At 43.9% G+C, this 17,445-nt stretch overlaps 1 protein-coding gene across 1 annotated transcript in view; it reads right to left on the bottom strand.

The window, feature by feature from the left end:
• Positions 1-17,445, bottom strand: part of PPP6R1 (protein phosphatase 6 regulatory subunit 1) — a 3,522,349-nt gene that overhangs the window by 2,446,333 nt on the left and 1,058,571 nt on the right. The window contains exon 7 of the mRNA XM_044059463.1: positions 1,013-1,126. Coding sequence (XP_043915398.1) covers positions 1,013-1,126 — 114 coding nt within the window. The remainder of the gene's footprint in view (positions 1-1,012; positions 1,127-17,445) is intronic.

The raw sequence follows: 17,445 nt of genomic DNA, 5'->3' as shown, positions 1-17,445 counted from the left end.
CATCTATGGAAATGTTCTGGGAGCTCCAGAGTTTTTAGGACTTCTGACAAACAGAAAACACTCTTTCAGCAGAAGTCTCAGGGGCTATTTTCTTAAGTACATGCTGACAGACACTCTGGGGAAAAAAGTGATCTCCAATTACTCAGATATCACATCTAGTTTTAAACAGTCATTATTACAAAAATGTCAGATACTAAATTTTATTTTCATCAACAAAATTCAAAGTTTCTAAATGATCACGTCTGAATTCCAGCAATGTGATCCATTTTGCCACTGAAACCAGTATTTTTCAAATTCAAGTAATGAAAAATAAACTGTTTCTCACTTGAAGAGCAAACCGACTGAGAAACTACCTTCCATTGTGTGCCTCAGTTTATCTACTGACAGTAGCCATGGGATGGACAGGTTAAGAAAGTTAACTACTAGCACCTGTCCTACAACTGTTTTTTTTCAAAGCAGTCAACATCCATCTTGCAAATTAGCCAACAGCTGCATCTTCACACTAATGAGCAATATTCTCTGTCATCTGTTATTCAGTCTGTATAATATTTTACAGTCAGTTAAGCTTCAGGAAATAATGTACCAATCTACCTACCAGCATTACTTAACTCAACAATTCTGAAACACTAACTAATAACCACAAACTATAGAAGTGCTTCAGCCAAGATACACTATAATAGTAAAATTAAAGCAAAATGCAAAAGAATTCATAAATGATACATGTAAACTGACACCAACATTCAAAATCTTACAGCAATCAGGTCACTATGAAGAATGCAGACAGCAACTCAGTTTAGAGTAACTACAGAAAATGAAAAAGTATCTGTATTCTCAATAAATGAAAAATCAGAATAAAAGGCCATGTGCAAGATATATACATACTGAAATCCCAAAGGAAAAGCTGTAGGACTCTAGAAAAATTCTATAAAACACCCAAACAACCACCACCACCACCACCACCACCACCACCACCATCACCTCAAGCATTCAAATCCTTAGCCCACACAGATACCTGGGTCGTCGAGGTTCTAGCAGCGTCAGCAATACCAAAATACCATTCACAAGTACAGACTCCACCTTTGGCCCTTCCAACATGTTACTCAGCAGCTGCTCAATGGTTTCCTGTCTGAGAAACAGAAAAAGAAATACAGTTCAGAAACAGGGATGCTGCTGGAAAAAAAATGACGAGAAAACTATGAGCTTTACGTCCTAATGTTCAGAAGTAACAGGTTACAAATGTTCACATTACAAACTTCCTATGCAAAATTCTTCTTTAAGAACAACCATACCAAAACAGAAATGACTTCAGTACTCCTCATATACTCAGATCTTTGAGAGACTCCCAACAGATTTAACCCACACAACTTTTCAATGTTCAAAGCAGTCCCCTCCCAAAACAAACCCACAGAGGTACACTTTTTCCATTATTAAGGCATAGGCTCACTAAAGTTATCAGCTGCTCAATAGTTAAAACAGATGACCTTCTTGCAAATTTAAATAAGTAACCCCCTTCAGAAATAACTACTAAAAATCTGTGGATGAGTACTTCCATGATGTCAAACATTCACAGGCTGGCACTAGGCTATCATCCCTAGGGCCTATACAAGCCTAGCCATAACAATTCCCTGAATATTTCTTTCCACAATATTTACTTCCCAATATCAATATCCAAAGCTTCTAAAACGATCAACTCATTGAGAAAAATTCTCAAATTTAATGAACCCACAGAAGGTGGAAAATAAACTGCATCAAGAAAAAGAGCAAAACAGTATCTTGCAGGGCAGACTTGGAAAGCTCCAATTTTGGAGTGCAGATTCAAGCAATGATGCCTAAAAAAAAAAAAAGTTAAGCACACACCATAAAGTACAGTTGTATACACTTACCATAAATGTAGACGTTTTGTACTCACTGTTGCAGTCATCACATTTGTGTTATCTGTCTGCAGGTAGCCCTCAGCCGGCCTGAATACCAGAGTCTTGGATTCCTGTGTCGGATGCTGTCTCTTCTTCCATGATGTCAGGTTGTCAGGGGTACAAAACATGCAGCTGACGCTATTACATCAGTATTTCTTGCCTCGGATGTCAGGTGCACCCACAATGGGAAGCAATTATACATTATGGTACACCTCCATCAAAAAGCAAATACACCATAAAACTTAAATACACTAAACAAGAAGGAAAGGTAGAGCCAAGAGAAATAAGGGGGCTAGAGGGATGGTAACCAGGACTGCAACAGTGAATACACTCGAGCATCTACATTTATGGCAAGTGTACACAACTGTACTATGCTCTTCGTGTTTCACTACTGCAATCATCACATTTGGGTTGATTCCCAAAGCTAAGGAAGGGTGGAGGAAGTTAGAGAGCATTAGGGCCAGCTATTAAGCCCTGCAAGACTGCAGTGGCAAAACCAGCTCTGGATTTAGAAAAAACAGGAATGTGGTAATGCTTGGTGAAAGTACGTACAGAACTCCAGGTAGCAGCTTCTAGGATGTCCCTGGTAGGGACTCCTCTGAGAAAGGCTGCAGAGGTAGATGCAGCCCTGGTGGAATGTGATCTTATCCCCTGTGGGGTAGGTTTTCCATGATGCTTGTAGCAGAAATGAATGAAATGGGCTATCCATTTAGAAATGATTTGCTTTGAAATGGCCTCCCCTCTGCCCCTGCAGCAAAGCAACTAGCAGCTGTTCAGATTTTCTGAGAGGCTTAGTCCTGTTCAAATAAAATCTAAGTTGTCTGTGCACGTCCAAAGAGTGCAATATCCATTCTCCTTTGTTTTGTGGATTAAGGAAAGAGGTAGGCAACTGAATGGACTGATTTAGGGCCACACTAGACACCACCTTGGGCATAAAGGAAGGATTGGTCCTGAGGGAATCCCTGTCTGCATGGAAAACAATGAAGGGTGCCACTGCCATGAGGGCCTGTAATTCAGACACTCTTCTTGCTGAAGTGATGGCTAGAAGGAAGGCTGTTTTCCAAGAAAGGAATTTCAACTCTGCAGTTGCAACTGCCTCAAAGGGAGGGAAAGTGAGCTTTTCCAATAAAAGTTAAGGTCCCAGGCTGGAGTAGGGGCAATCCTGGGGGGTCTTAAGTTTTTGGCCCCTCTAAGGAATTGCTTTAGCAGGGGGTTAGAGAAGAGGGGTGTGGCTCAGTACTATAATGTGCTGAAATGGCAGAAGCAAGAATTTTAATTGACGAGAAGGATAGGTCCCTTGTGGAGCATTTCTGTCAAGTACTGAAGAATATGAGGGAAGCTGGGCACCGCTGTGCCCATCACTTGGGTCTGGCTCCAGGAACATTATCTTTTCCACTTTTCGGAATAGGATTTTCTAGTACTAGACCTCCTTGCCTCCAGAATGACATCTAGCACCTGCTTACTGAGGGATGCTATTGGAGAGCTCAAGGAATTAGCCAGGCTAGAAGGTTCAGGGTTTGAAGCTGAGGGTGCAGAATCTGGCCCGCCTGCTGGGACAGCAGGGAAGGGGTCTGAGGCAGGTGCCATGGTTCCAGCATTGCCATACTATGCAAGAGGGGGTACCAGTGCTGGCGTGATCAATCTGGTGCAATCAGTATTGTCCTTAGCTTGTCCTGTTTGATCTTTAGCAGAACCTTCAAGAGGAGAGGCAGAGGGGGAAAGGCATACACTGAGAGGCTTTCCCAGGTAAAGAACAGAGCATCCACTTTCCAAGCTTGACTGTGGGAAGTCCTTGTGCAGAATCTGTCCAATTGGTAATTCTGAGGGGAGGCAAACAGGTCTACCTCTGGAGTCCCCCATTTGTTCCTCAAGAGGTTGAATATTTTTGGTTCCAGTTTCCATTCATGTGGGTACATGAGATTTCTGCTTAGGTCATCTGCCAGTGAATTTAACTTACCTGGCAGGAATTGAGCTTGTAGGTGCACTTGGTAGCACAAGGCTGTGTTCCACAGAGCCATGGCTAGTCTTCAGAGAGGGTAAGAGTGGGTTCCCCCCTGCTTGTTTATGTACCATATAATTGTGGTGTTGTCTGCCTGTATCAATAATTGTCCTGGAAAGATGCGGTTTTTGAAGGCTGTCAGGGAATTCTGTACAGCTAACATTTCTATTTGGTTGACATGCAAGTGCATCTGTCTCAGGTTCCATTTGCCCAGAATGCACTGCCCTGCCAAGTGAGCCCCCCATGCATAGTCTGATGCATCTGTTGTTAGGGTTTGAGCGGCAGGGGGTAGAGTGAAAAGGAGCCCCTTGTTGTGGTAGCAGGCCTCTACCCACCAAAGGAACTCTGTCTTTATACAAGGAATGACAGGAATCATTGACTCCAGGTCCTGAGAATGTTGACTCCATAGGCTTTTTAGATACCATTGTAGTTTCCTCATATGCAGTCTTGCGTATGGAATTAGTAGAATGCAAGAGGCCTTGAACCCCAGGGCTTGCAGAATTTTCCTTGCAGCTAGCTGGGGCTTTGTGGCCAAAAGTTTGAAGTAGGTTGTCAAATAAACTTGTTTCTCTGGAGTGAGAAATGCCATCTGGGAAGTTGTGTTCAAGCTTGCTCCTAGGAATACAATCTGCTGACAGAGTACTAGGTGAGATTTTCTTTCGTTTATGGTGTACCCCATTAAGGTTAGGAGTTTCATTACGAATGCCGGATGTTTTAATAGCAAGTCCTGGTTTTCTGCCTGAATCAGACAATCGTCCAAGTACGGGTATATTTGAATATTTCTCTGCCTGCAAAATGCAACGGCTGGAGCTAGACACTTTGTGAATACACTGGGTGCAGTAGATAAGCCAAAGGGAAGTGCAGAGAACTGAAAAACTTATAGTGCATGGAGCCTGCCCTCAAGCATGGGTATTTCCTGCAAGATTCCCTTATTGGAATGTGTAGGTAAACTTCCTTTAAGTCTAAGGTTGCCAACCAGGCATCTTTGCCTAGCACAGGAAGCAGCTGTTGAAGTGTTAGCATTTTGAATTTTGGAATTACCAGGAAGGTGTTTAGAACAAAGAGGTCCAGGAGAGGACGCCAGGAGCGGTCTTTTCTGGGTACCAGGAAAAGTCTTGAATAAAACCCTTGTCCCCTTTGTTCTGCTGGGACAGGTTGAATAGCCATTATACTTAGAAGAGAGAGAACCTGCTGTTGGGCCTCCACCCACTCATTACGGGGTAGGTCTGGCCAACTATTTGTGATTGGTAGGGTGTGGAAGTGGAATCTGTATCCTTGGGAAACTACATTTAAAACCCATTTGTCCTGGGTAATGAGTTACCAGTTTTTTTGCATGCAGGGCGAGTTTTCCTCCTAAGGGAGCAGGCAGTTGAGCAGGGCTTGGAAGGGCTAAGGGTAAATCATTGTGCCATTTTTCCATAAAGGGGTGGATTACTACTCCCTGCTTTTGAAGTGGGAGCCCCCCACTGCGTAGGCCTGTGCGCAGCCTGAGACTGCAACCTGGGTGGTCTGCTGTTCCTGGGTTTGGACTGGGAAGGCTTGGAAGAGACTGGAAAGGACCAATTCTTTGAAGGCCAATGCCTACTGAATCTGGGAGGCTGTACTTGTAGGAAATCTGTAACAGTTTGCACAGAATTAGCTTTTTCCTCCATCCTTTTGAGGACGACTTCTGCTTTGTTGCCAAAAGGTGGTCTTGGTTTAAGGAAGCATCCAGTAATTTAGTTTTAACATGATCTTGCAAGTTTTGTTCCTTAAACCAAGCATGCCTTCTAAGTACAGGCCCAGTGACAGCAGCCCTGCAAGATGCTTCTAAAGCGTCAAAACCACATTGCAAAGTATATTTACCAACTTTTTCTGCAGAATGCATTAAATATTTAAATTTTTTGTGTTCAGCACAGTCAAGAATCAACATCATTTTCTGTTTAAGTAGTCCCATAATATGCTGCTGATACTTTAACATATGAAACTGGCAATTTAAAGCCCTAATGGCCAAAGCAGCAGAAGTGTATACCTTCTTATCCCATCTGTCTAATGCTCTGGAATCTCTATCAGAAGGGGTAGGATTTTTGGCAGCAGTAGCCTTATTGCCTTTAGGTCCTTGGGAAATGGTCTCTGGATCCACAGAAGGATTCTTGAAGAGGAACTTGTTTGGGAGTCAGGTACTCTCTGTAGTACCTGTCAGGTTTTCTGGGAGCTGGAAATAAGGTGTCTGGCATAAGGCTAGATTCCAAGAAGGCATCACCTACAATGTCCAGAACAGGAGGGATTGCTAAAGGCCTGTGTTGAGGCAGGAGTAAGAATTCCCAGCGGAAATGTTCCTTAAGAGTATGCAAGGTTTCACCGAAAGAAAAATCTTCTGGACAGGAAGTAGAGAGAATGGAATCCTCTGCATCAGAATCTTCATAAGTAGATAAATGAAAATCTTGGTAATCAGAAGGAGCACAAATATCAGATTCCTGACCAGAAGAATCAGAAAGAAATTCAGTTCTAGGTCTCTTAGAGGGGGAAGGCTGGCTTCCCCTAATTAAGGTAATAAGGTCTTTGGCCATTCTAAGCATTTGTTTTTGAGGCATATGGGCCTGAGCCTGTGGTTTGGTCGTCGATTTTCTAGGCAAGGTGCGAGTTTTTGGCCTGAGGAATTCAGAACTTCTGGATGGGAATGATAGCATTGGTTTAATATGAAAGTCTGTAGGTCTGAATTCACCCTCAGAAGTCGGTGCCTGCACAGCGGCTCCGGACCAATCCAAGGTAGAGACATCTGCAGGTTCCATACTTGAAGCATCTCACGGCATATCGGACTCAGAATGGGTCTCAGTAGAGGCCTGAGAATCAGAAGTAGTGGGTATCAGGGGCTGCGAAAGCACCTCACTGAGTACCGGTGGACTGGCGACTAGATTAACGAAAGCAACGTCGGCTGTTTTGGACCTATGCAGTCTGCCTCCGTCTTTATCCTTACTTTTTTTGGAAGATCAGTAGTCGGATGGCTTTAAAGAAGCCATTTCGGACTGCTGAGGTTGAGTAAGAAAGTAACTGGCTGCAAAAAATAGCCCGATGACAAATAGTTTTGGGGTTGAACAAGGCACAAAACCGACAGAGAGGGATGTCGTGGTCTGGGCCTAAACAGGGTATGCAGTAAGAATGAAAATCTCTAGAAGGTATTTGCTTCCCACAGGCAAGACAATTGTTAACGTTTACTAACATCGATTGGAGCAACAAAAAGGACCCCCAATGGGGTACTTATCTTTTTTGAAGACTTCGGATCTGAAACTCGAAAACGAAAATTTCAGGAGATGGCCAACCGGCACTTGTGAACTGCTTCGGGCACCTCACGGCAAGAAAGACTGATGTAATTGCGTCGGCTGCATGTTTTATACCCCTGACGACCTGACGTCATGGAAGAAGAGACAGCATCCAATGCAGAAATCCGTAGACTCTGGTATTCAGGCCGGCTGATGGCCATCTGCAGGCAGATAAACAAAGTTGATGACTGCAACAGTGAAACACGAAGAACATCTAAGCTCTCCTCCACAAGTCTGCAGATCAAATATCAGTTCTTCCATCAACAAGGAGCACTAAGAATGAGCCAAATCATATATCTAAGGACTAAATATTAAAATAAATGGATCTATTACAAGCACACAGGTCTATGCAACTCTTTAATACATTGCCACATGATTAAGGCTTAGCACCTTTGCCAATGCCTTCTCAATACATTTGTTACAATCCAATAAACCAGATGATCTCGGTCTTTTTCCAAGAGAAGCACAGGATGGCTACATGCAAAAGGATTAGGAGTTTTTTTTTTGTTTTTTTTTAAAGAGGAAATGGTTTCTACCATTCATTCCTCCATGTTCTGCCAAAGTATTATTCTACAAAATAGTTAAGGAAAATAGCTACATAAACCAACATTTACTAAAAAGTAGTTGGCAAAAACTCCATCCGTCAAACTCGATATACAAGCAAATAAAACAAAAACAGCAGTATGAGACACAGATAATGATACTTTAATAACATTTTCATTAAAGTATCTATGACAGTGTGTCATATTGGTGTTAGTTTCATTTTATTTGGCTCTCCAGTCCTGGAGCCCTGTGTAATTTTTGGTATATTCAAAATACAAGCAAATAATAAAAAAGTAAGCCAGGAGACATGGTGATGGAATGAGGAAGTACAGGAGGGTATACAGAGAAAGAGGTTGGCAAAGAAAAAGTGGGATTGTCAGAAAGATGAAGAAAGTAGACAGGAGTACAAGGAGATGAGGTGCATGGCAAAGAGAGAGGTGGCGAACGCTAAGGCATATGAAGAGTTGTATGAAAGGTTGGACACTAAGGAGGGAGAAAAGGACCTGTACTACCGATTGGCTAGACAGAAGGACCGAGCTAGGAAAGATGTCCAGCAGATAAAGGTGATAAAGGATAATGAGGGAGGGAAACATACTCACAAGCGAGGAGTGTGTGTTGAAGAGATGGAAAGAGTACTTTGAGGGGTTGATGAATGAAGAGAATGAGAGGGAGAGAAGGTTGGATGATGTGGGGATAGTGAATCATGAAGTACAATGGATTAGCAAGGAAGAAGTAAGGATAGCTATGAAGAGGATGAAGAAGGAAAGGATGTTGGTCCAGATGACATACATGATGGAGGTGTTTAGGTGAAATGGCAGCGGAGTTTTTAACCAAATTGTTTAATGAAATCTTGGAAAGTGAGAGGATGCCTGTGGAATGGAGAAAAAGTGTTTTGGTACAGATTTTTAAGAAAAAGGGTGAAGTGCAGAGCTGTAGTAACTACAGAGGGATTAAATTAATCAGTCACAGCATGAAGTTATGAGAAAGAGTAGTGGAAGCTAGGTTAAGAAGGGACGTGATTATTAGTGATCAGCAGTATGGTTTCATGCCGGGAAAGAGCACTACAGATGCGATGTTTGCTCAGAGTGTTGATGGAGAAGTACAGAGAAAGTCAGAAGGAGTTGCATTGTGTTTTTCTAGACTTAGTGAAAGCATATGACAGGGTGCCTAGAGAGAAGTTGTGGTATTGTATGAGGAAGTCAGGAGTGTCAGAGAAGTATGCAAGAGTGGTACAGGATATGGACGAGGGTAGTGTGACAGTGGTGAGGTCTGCGGTGAGAGAGACGGATGCGTTTAAGGTGGAGGTGGGATTACATCAAAAATCAGCTCTGAGCTATTTCGTATTTGCAATGGTGATGGACAGGTTGACAGACGAGATCAGACAGGAGTCCCCGTGGACTATGATGTTTGCAGATGACATTGTGATCTGTAGTGAGAGTAGGGAACAGGTGGAGGAGACCCTGGAGATATGAAGACATGCTCTAGAAAGAAGAGGAATGAAGATCAGCAGGACCAAGACAGAATATATGTGTGTGAATGAGAGGGAGGATAGTGGAATGGTGAGGATGCAAGGAGTAGAAGTGGCGAAGGTGGATGAGTTTAAATACTTGGGATCAATAGTTCAGAGTAATGGTGAGTGCGGAAGAGAGGTGAAGAAGAGAGTACAGGCAGGATGGAGTGGGTGGAGAAGAGTGTCAGGAGTGATTTGTGACAGACGATTACCAGTAAGAGTGAAAGGGAAGGTCTACAAGAGGGCAGTGAGACCAGCTATGTTATATGGGTTGGAGACAGTGGCATTGACAAAAAGGCAGGAGTTTGAGCTGGATGTGGCAGAGTTAAAGATGTTAAGATTTGCACGAGGTGTGTCGAGGGTGGACAGGATTAGGAATAAGTATATTAGAGGGTCAGCCCAGGTTGGAAGGTTTGGAGACAAAGCCAGAGAGGCAAGATTACGTTGGTTTGGACGTGTTGAGGAGGGATGCTGAGTATATTGGGAAAAAGATGCTACGGATGAAGCTACCAGGTAACAGGAAAAGAGGAAGGCCTAAGATAAGGTTTATGGATGTGGTGAGAGAGGACATGCAGGTGGTTGGTGAGACAGAGCAAGATGCAGAGGACAGGAAGAAATGGAAACAGATGATCCACTGTGGTGACCCCTAACGAGAACAGCCGAAAGAGGATGATGATGATTATACAAGTCCCCAGTACTCCCTTTATAATTGTCTCCCCATCTGTAAATGAAAAAAATGGAATTAACACTACTGACAGGGTGCCTAAGAAAGTACAGTTGTGTACACTTACCATAAATGTAGATGTTCGAGTGTGTTCAGTGTTGCAGTCATCACATTTGGGTTATCCCTGCTAGGGTAGCCCTCGGCCAGCCCGAAAACCAAAGGCTTAGTATTTCTGCGTCGGTTGCTGTCGCTTCAGGACTGAAGTCAGGTCGTCAGTAGCATAAAGTAAGGTAACTAACGCCATTATATCAGTTTTTCTTGCCTTGTCGGGAGCCAGGTTATGGCGGAAGAACCCCACCAGCAGAAAGTAAATACCAAAATGTTACTTGTAAGGAGAAAGAAGAGGGGGATAGAGGGAGGGAAACCAGGACTGCAACACTGAATACACTTGAACATCTACATTCATAATAAGTGTACACAAAGTACAGTTGTGTACCTACCATAAATATAGATGTTAGAGTGTATTCACTGTTGCAGTCATTACACTTGGGTTATCCTGCTGGCAGGCTACCCGCAGTCAGCCCAAGTTCCAAAGTCTTGGTCCGGCGTCGGTTGATGTTGCCTCTTCCTTGATGTCAGTGCACCAGGGGTATAAAAGATGCAACCAACGCCATTTTCTTCAGTTTTTCTTGCCCCAGATGTCAGGTGCCCCCAAATAGGAAGGCTGGAAAAAAGTAAGCCAAAAAGCATGCATGTACTAAAATAAACAATTCCTTCATCTACAAGCAAATACACCACATAGGTTGTATAGAGTTGAGAAGTACAGAAAAGTCCCAGCAATGTAAAGGGGGATGGTGGGAGGGTAACCTGGACTGTAACAGTGAATACACTCGAACATCTACATTTATGGTAGGTACACAACTGTACTATGTTCATCGTGTTTCACTGTTGCAGTCATTACACTTGGGTTGAATCCCAAAGCTGAGGTTGGGTGGCTGGGCCTAAATGGGATTAGTAGAAGCTACCAGGCCCTGCAGGACTGCAGTGGCAAAGCCTGCTCTGGATTTAGAGTAGAGAGGTAAGTGGTAGTGATTTGTGAAGGTGTGCACTGAACTCCAGGTTGCAGCTTCTAAAATGTATTTGGTTGGTACTTCTCTGAGAAAAGCTGCTGCTCTTGTTGAATGTGGCCTAATGCCCTTAGGCACTGATTTGCCATGTTGTGCATAGCAGAAGCGAATGCAGTGCCCTATCCATTTTGAAATTGTCTGCTTTGATATCGGCTTTCCTTGTGATCCTACAGCATAAGCTACAAACAGCTGCTCAGTTTTTCTGAAAGCTTTTGTTTTGTCCAAGTAGAATCGTAGCTGCCTGTGTATGCCCAAAGTGTGCAGAAGTCCCTCCCCTTTATTCTGGGGATTTGGATAGAAAGTTGGCAAATGAATAGTTTGGTTAAGAGCCACACTGGAAACCACCTTTGGCATAAACGTTGGGTTTGTCCTTAGAGAGACCCTGTCCTGATGAAAAATGATGAAAGGTTCCACTGCCATTAGTGCCTGCAACTCTGAGACTCTTCTTGTTGAAGTTATTGCTAGGAGCAGAGCAGTTTTCCATGATAAGAATTTAATATCAGCTGTGCTGGCTGGCTCAAAAGGAGGCAGTGTGAGTTTTTCTAAAACAAAATTGAGGTCCCAAGTAGGTACTGGTGTTCTCCTTGGGGGGGGTCTTATGTTTCTTGCCCCTCTGAGGTACTGCCTTAGTAGTGGATGCGAAAAAATAGGAGGTTCCGTATTGTAATGAGCTGAAATGGCAGAGGAATGGATCTTAATAGATGAAAAGGAAAGGCCTTTGTCCAGCATCTCAGTTAGGTATTGTAAAATCTCAGGTGTATTTGGAACAAGTGGTTCGAGTCCTTGGGCCTGGTTCCAAGCACAGAATCTCTTCCATTTTTCTGCATAGGATTTCCTAGTGCTGGGCCTCCTGGCTTCTAAAATGACATCCATAACAGCTTTAGAGAGAGGAGTGGTTTGAGTGACTTACTATATTATCTGCCATGCAGCCAGATTTAAGGTTCTGAGTTGACCGTGCAGAATCTGGTTGTTCTGCTGAGTCAGGAGATGGGGAATTTGAGGTAAAGGCCAGGCTGGGCCTTGAGACAACCTCTTTAGGATTGGGTACCAGTGCTGGCGTGGCCAGTCTGGGCCAATAAGGATCATTTTTGGTTTCTCTTGTCTGACTTTTAGGAGTACCTTGGGAAGAAGAGGCAGTGGAGGGAAGGCATAAACTGTCTGGGTTTCCCAGTTGAATAAAAGAGCATCCACTTTCTATGCTTGTGAGTGATAAGTCCTTGTGCAGAATTTCTGTAGTTGGCAGTTGTGAGGGGTGGCAAAAAGATCTATGTCTGGGCATCCCCATTTCCTTGTTATCATGCTGAAGACCTGTGGATTTAGTTTCCATTTGTGTGGATCCATGAGATTTCTGCTTAGTTCGTCTGCCAGTGTATTTTTCTTTCCTGGCAGGAATTGTGCCCGCAGATGTACTTGATAGGTCAGTGCCGTGTGCCACAACGTCATGGCTTGCCTGCAGAGGGGGTAGGAATGTGTGCCCCTTGCTTGTTTATGTACCACATAACTGTGGTGTTGTCCGTCTTTAGCAATAGTTGTCCTGGATGTAGTAGATCCTTGAAGGCTGTCAGGGCATTCTGAACAGCTAGCATCTCTTTTTGAATAATGTGAAGATGCATTTGTTCCTTGGGCCACGTACCCTGAATACATTTTCCTTCCATGTGTGCCCCCCAGGCATAATCCGATGCATCCATTGTTATTGTCTGCCTGGCTGTGGGGCAAGGTGAAGGGCTGTCCCTTTTCGAGGTGACAGGCCCGGGACCACCATAGAAACTCCTGTTGTAGACAGGGAATTATAGTTATTACTGTTTCCAGGCTGTGGCAATGTTGAGTCCAAACACTTTTTAGATACCATTGTAGTTTCCTCATATATGCAGTCTTGCATATGGAATTAGTAGAATGCAGGATGTCATGAAACCCAGGGCCTGCAGAATTTTTCTTGCAGGGAGCTGGGTCTTTGTTGCCATCATTTGAAAGTAATGAGTCAGATGCCTTTGTTTGTCGGGCGGGAGATAAGCCATATGGGCAGTTGTATTTAAGCTTGCACCCAGGAATATTATCTCTTGAGAGGGCACTAGTTTTCATTTCTTTTCGTTTACAGTGTACCCTAGGCAAATTAGTAACGTTTTTACAAACGCCAGATGTCTTAGTAGAATGTCCTTGCTCTCTGCTTGAATAAGGCAGTCATCCAAGTAGGGATATATTTGAATTCCTCTTTGTCTGCAAAATGCAATTACTGGTGCCAGGCATTTTGTGAAGACCCTGGGCGCAGTAGATAAGCCAAAGGGCAGTGCAGAGAATTGGTAATGCACTCAGCCAGCTATGAATCTGAGGTATCTTCTGCAAGACTGTCTGATTAGGACATGCAGGTATGCTGCCTTGAGGTCCAAAGTAACTAGCCAAGCCTTCTTGCCCAGCATGGGTAGAAGTTGCTGTAGTGTTAAAGTTTTGAATTTTGGAACATCCAGGAAAGTATTTAGGATTGACAAGTCCAATATTGGTCTCCAGGCTTTGTCCTTTCTGGGTACCAGGAAAAGTCTTGAGTAAAATCCTTGCCCCTGTTCTTGCTGTGGTACTCTTTGAATAGCTCCCATGTCCACGAGAGCAGCAAATTCCTTTTGTGCCTCTGTCCATTGGTTTTGTGGCAGGTTCAGCATACCTTTTGATTTTGGAAGGGTGTGAAAGTGGAACCTGTAGCCTTGAGTAATTATATTTAGTACCCATTTGTCCTGGGTAATTATGTTTCAATTATGTGTGAAAAGTGCTAGCTTCCCCCTAGGGCCGCTGCCAAGAGTAAGTGCTTGGCCTTTGTAGAGGGAAGTCATTGGGACTGTTTCCTGTAAGGTTGTGATTTTTCTTCTCCTCCTTTCGGGTAGAAGCACCCAATTGTTTAGGCCTGTAGGATCCTTGGGGCTGAGATCTGCCTCTTGGGCGTCTGTATCTGCCTCTTTGTGGCCTGTCTGAGACCTGAAAGGACCAATTTTTTGAAGGCGGCCAGTTTCTACTAAACCTAGATGGTTGAACCTGTAAGAAATCCTTTACTGTCTGCATAGATTTTGCTTTATCCTCCATTTTCTTTAACACCTCTTCTGCCTTAACAACAAACAAAGTATCATGCTGTAGTGGAGCATCTAATAATTTTACTTTAACATGTTCAGGTAAACTTTGTTCTTTCAACCAAGTATGCCTTCGAATTACAAAGCCTGTAACTGCGGCTCTGCAAGAAGCCTCTAATGAATCAAAACCAAACTGGAAAATATGCTTTCCCACTTGTTCAGCTGCATGCAATAATTCCTGCATTTCCTTATTGTCAGGATTTTCTGAGTTTGTAAGCCTTTTCTGTTTTAACAGACATAAGGTACTGTTGGTATTTAAGCATGTGAAACTGGCAGTTTAAAGCCCTTACAGCTAAAGTAGCAGAAGTGAAGACTTTTTTCTCCCATCTATCCAGAGCTCTGGAATCCCCATCAGAGGGGACAGGGTATTTGCAGTGGAAGCCTTAACCCATTTCGGACCCTGAGAAATTGTTTGTGGGTCAGCAGCAGGGTTTTTATAAAGAAATTTATGAGAGTCAGGGACCATGTAATACCTGTCTGGCTTGACTGGTGCAGGGGGTAAAGAATCAGGAGACAGACTGGATTCAGAGAAAACATCATCAACAATATCAAGCACAGGGGGGATAGCTAGGGGCCTGTGCTGAGGCAGTAAAAGTAAATCTCTGAGCCTTTTCTTGGATTCTGAATAATCCTGGCTCTCCCAGTGGAAATGTTCCCTCATGGTGTGCAGAGTTTCTCCAAAAGAATAATCCTCAGGTGGAGAGGCTGAAGGTATAGATTCTTCAGCATCAGAGTCCTCATAGGGAGGGAGAGAATAACCCTGATCTGAAGAGGAATCAAAGGAAATAGAAACCTGGTCAGAGGAATCATAATTAGTGTCTTGCCTAGGCCTTTTTTCAGGAGGGGGATGGGATCCCCTGATCAAAGTAATTAAGTCTTCGGCCATTTTAAGAATCTGTTTTTTTGGCATAGATGACTGTCCAGGAGAATGCTGTACTTGTTTCTTTGTCTTTACTGGTGTTTTTGTCTGTACCTTGGCTCTTGCAGAGGACTTAATAGTAAGCAGTAAAGGTCTGAAAACACCCTCAGAAGCCGATGCCTGCTCAGCGGCTCCGGACCAATCTGAGGGAATAGTTTCCGTAGGCCCAATACCTTGAGTATCCAGAGGCCTAGTTGTCTCTACGTGGGAGTCAGATAAGACCTGTGGCTCTGAGGTAGTGGATGTCAGGGGCTGCGAAAGCGCCTCACTGAGAACTGGCAACTGGCCTAGAAGAGGCTTCGTCGTCGGTTTTGGACCTCGGATGCCTGTCCTTTTCCTTGTCTTTGCGCTTTTTATGAATTCTGGTCGTCGGTTGTTCCGATGGCATTATATAGTTAAACCTTCGGCCAAAATAATGTATGGCAAAATCAAACCGACGTTTAATAGTGTGTTTGTTGAATCTAGCACAAAACCGACAACTAGTAAGGTCATGGTCAGGGCCTAGGCAAGGAATACAGTAAGAGTGAAAATCCTTATGAAGTATTTGCTTCCCACAAGAAATACAATTGTTAACTTTTACTGACATCGGTTCTGGAGCAAGAAAAAGTTTCCCCAACGGGGTACTTAGCTTTACTGAAGACTTCGGTTCTGAAATTCTATTTCGAAAATCTCAGGAGTCGGCCGACCGGCACTTGCTAACTGCTTTTGCTTCGGGCAGTGCGTGTCAAGAAAGAATGAAGAAAATGGCATCGGTTGCATCTTTTATACCCCTGGCGCACTGACGTCAGGGAAGAGGCGACATCAACCGATGCCGGACCAAGACTTTGGAACTCGGGTTGACTGCGGGTAGCTTGCCAGCAGGATAACCCAAGTGTAATGACCACAACAGTGAAACACGAGGAACATCTGTACTATGTTCTTCGTGTTTTACTGCTGCAGTCATCACATTTGGGTTGATTACCAAAGCTGAAAAAAAGGGTGGAGGCAGTCAAGGAGACTAAGGGCTGGCTAGGATACCCTGTAAAACTGCAGTGGCAAAGCCTGCCCTGGATATGAAGAAAATACGCAGGTGGTAATGCTTGGTGAAAGTGTGAACAGATGTCCAGGTGGCAGCCTCCAGGATGTCCCTAGTGGGGACTCCTCTGAGGAAAGCTGCAAAGGTGGAGGCTGCTCCGGTGGAGTGAGTCCTGACCCCCTAAGGGGGAGGTTTCCCATGCTGCTTGCAACAGAAATGGATGCAGTGTGCTATCCATTTGGAATTTGTTTGTTTGGAAATGGCTTTGCCCTCTGCCCTTGCAACAAAGCTAAAGTACAGTTTTGTACCTACCATAAATGTAGATGTTCGAGTGTTTACACTGCTGCAGTCATTACACTTGGGTTATCCTGCCGTCAGGCGGTCCCGCAGTCGGCCAGCGTTCCAAAGTCTTGGTCCGGCGTCAGTTGCTATCGCTTCTTCCCTGACGTCAGTGCGCCAGGGGTATATAAGATGCATCCAATGCCATTTTCTTCATTTTGTTATCCCCAGATGTCAGGTGCCCCCAAGTTGATAGGCAATACATACTGCTAAGAAAAAATATACATGTAAAGTAAAAAAACAATACCTTCAGTTACAAGCAAATACACCACAAAGGTTGTAAAGGATAGAAGGCATAGATAAGTCCAGCTAGTTCAGAAGGGATGGAGAGAGGGCAACCTGGACTGCAGCAGTGTGAACACTCGAACATCTACATTTATGGTAGGTACAAAACTGTACTATATTCATCATGTTACACTGCTGCAGTCATTACATTTGGGTAGAATCCCAAAGCTAAGGTTGGGTGGCTGGTCTGTAAAGAGTTAGGATTGGCTATGAGGCCCTGCAGAACTGCAGTGGCAAATCCTGCTCTGGATTGAGAGTAAAGAGGCAAGTGGTAATGCTAGATAAAGGTGTGCACTGAACTCCAACTTGCAGCCTCCAAAATTTCCTTGGTAGGTACTCCTCTGAGAAAGGTTGTTGAAGTGGCTGTTGCCCTGGTGGAATGTGGCCTAATGTTATTAGGGACTGATTTTCCATGCTGTGTGTAGCAGTAACGAATACAGTGTCCTATCCATTTTGATATAGTCTGCTTTGAGATAGCCTTGCCCTGTGATCCTGCAGCATATGCTACAAACAGTTGCTCAGTTTTCCTGAAAGCTTTTGTTTTGTCCAAGTAGAAGTGTAGCTGCCTGTGTAGGTCCAGAGTGTGCAGAAGTTTCTCCCCTTTATTCTGAGGGTTTGGATAAAAAGTTGGCAAATGGATGGTTTGGTTAAGAGCCACACTAGACACCACCTTTGGCATAAAGGAAGGGTTTGTCCTTAAAGATACCCTGTCCTGATGAAAA

This window comes from Protopterus annectens, chromosome 17.part0 (genome assembly GCF_019279795.1).
Source record: "Protopterus annectens isolate FY-2018-M chromosome 17.part0, PAN1.0, whole genome shotgun sequence".
In the NCBI taxonomy this organism is placed as follows: domain Eukaryota; kingdom Metazoa; phylum Chordata; order Ceratodontiformes; family Protopteridae; genus Protopterus; species Protopterus annectens.
The sequence above is the reverse complement of the archived record's forward strand: the minus strand, read 5'-3'. Positions and strand labels throughout refer to the sequence as shown.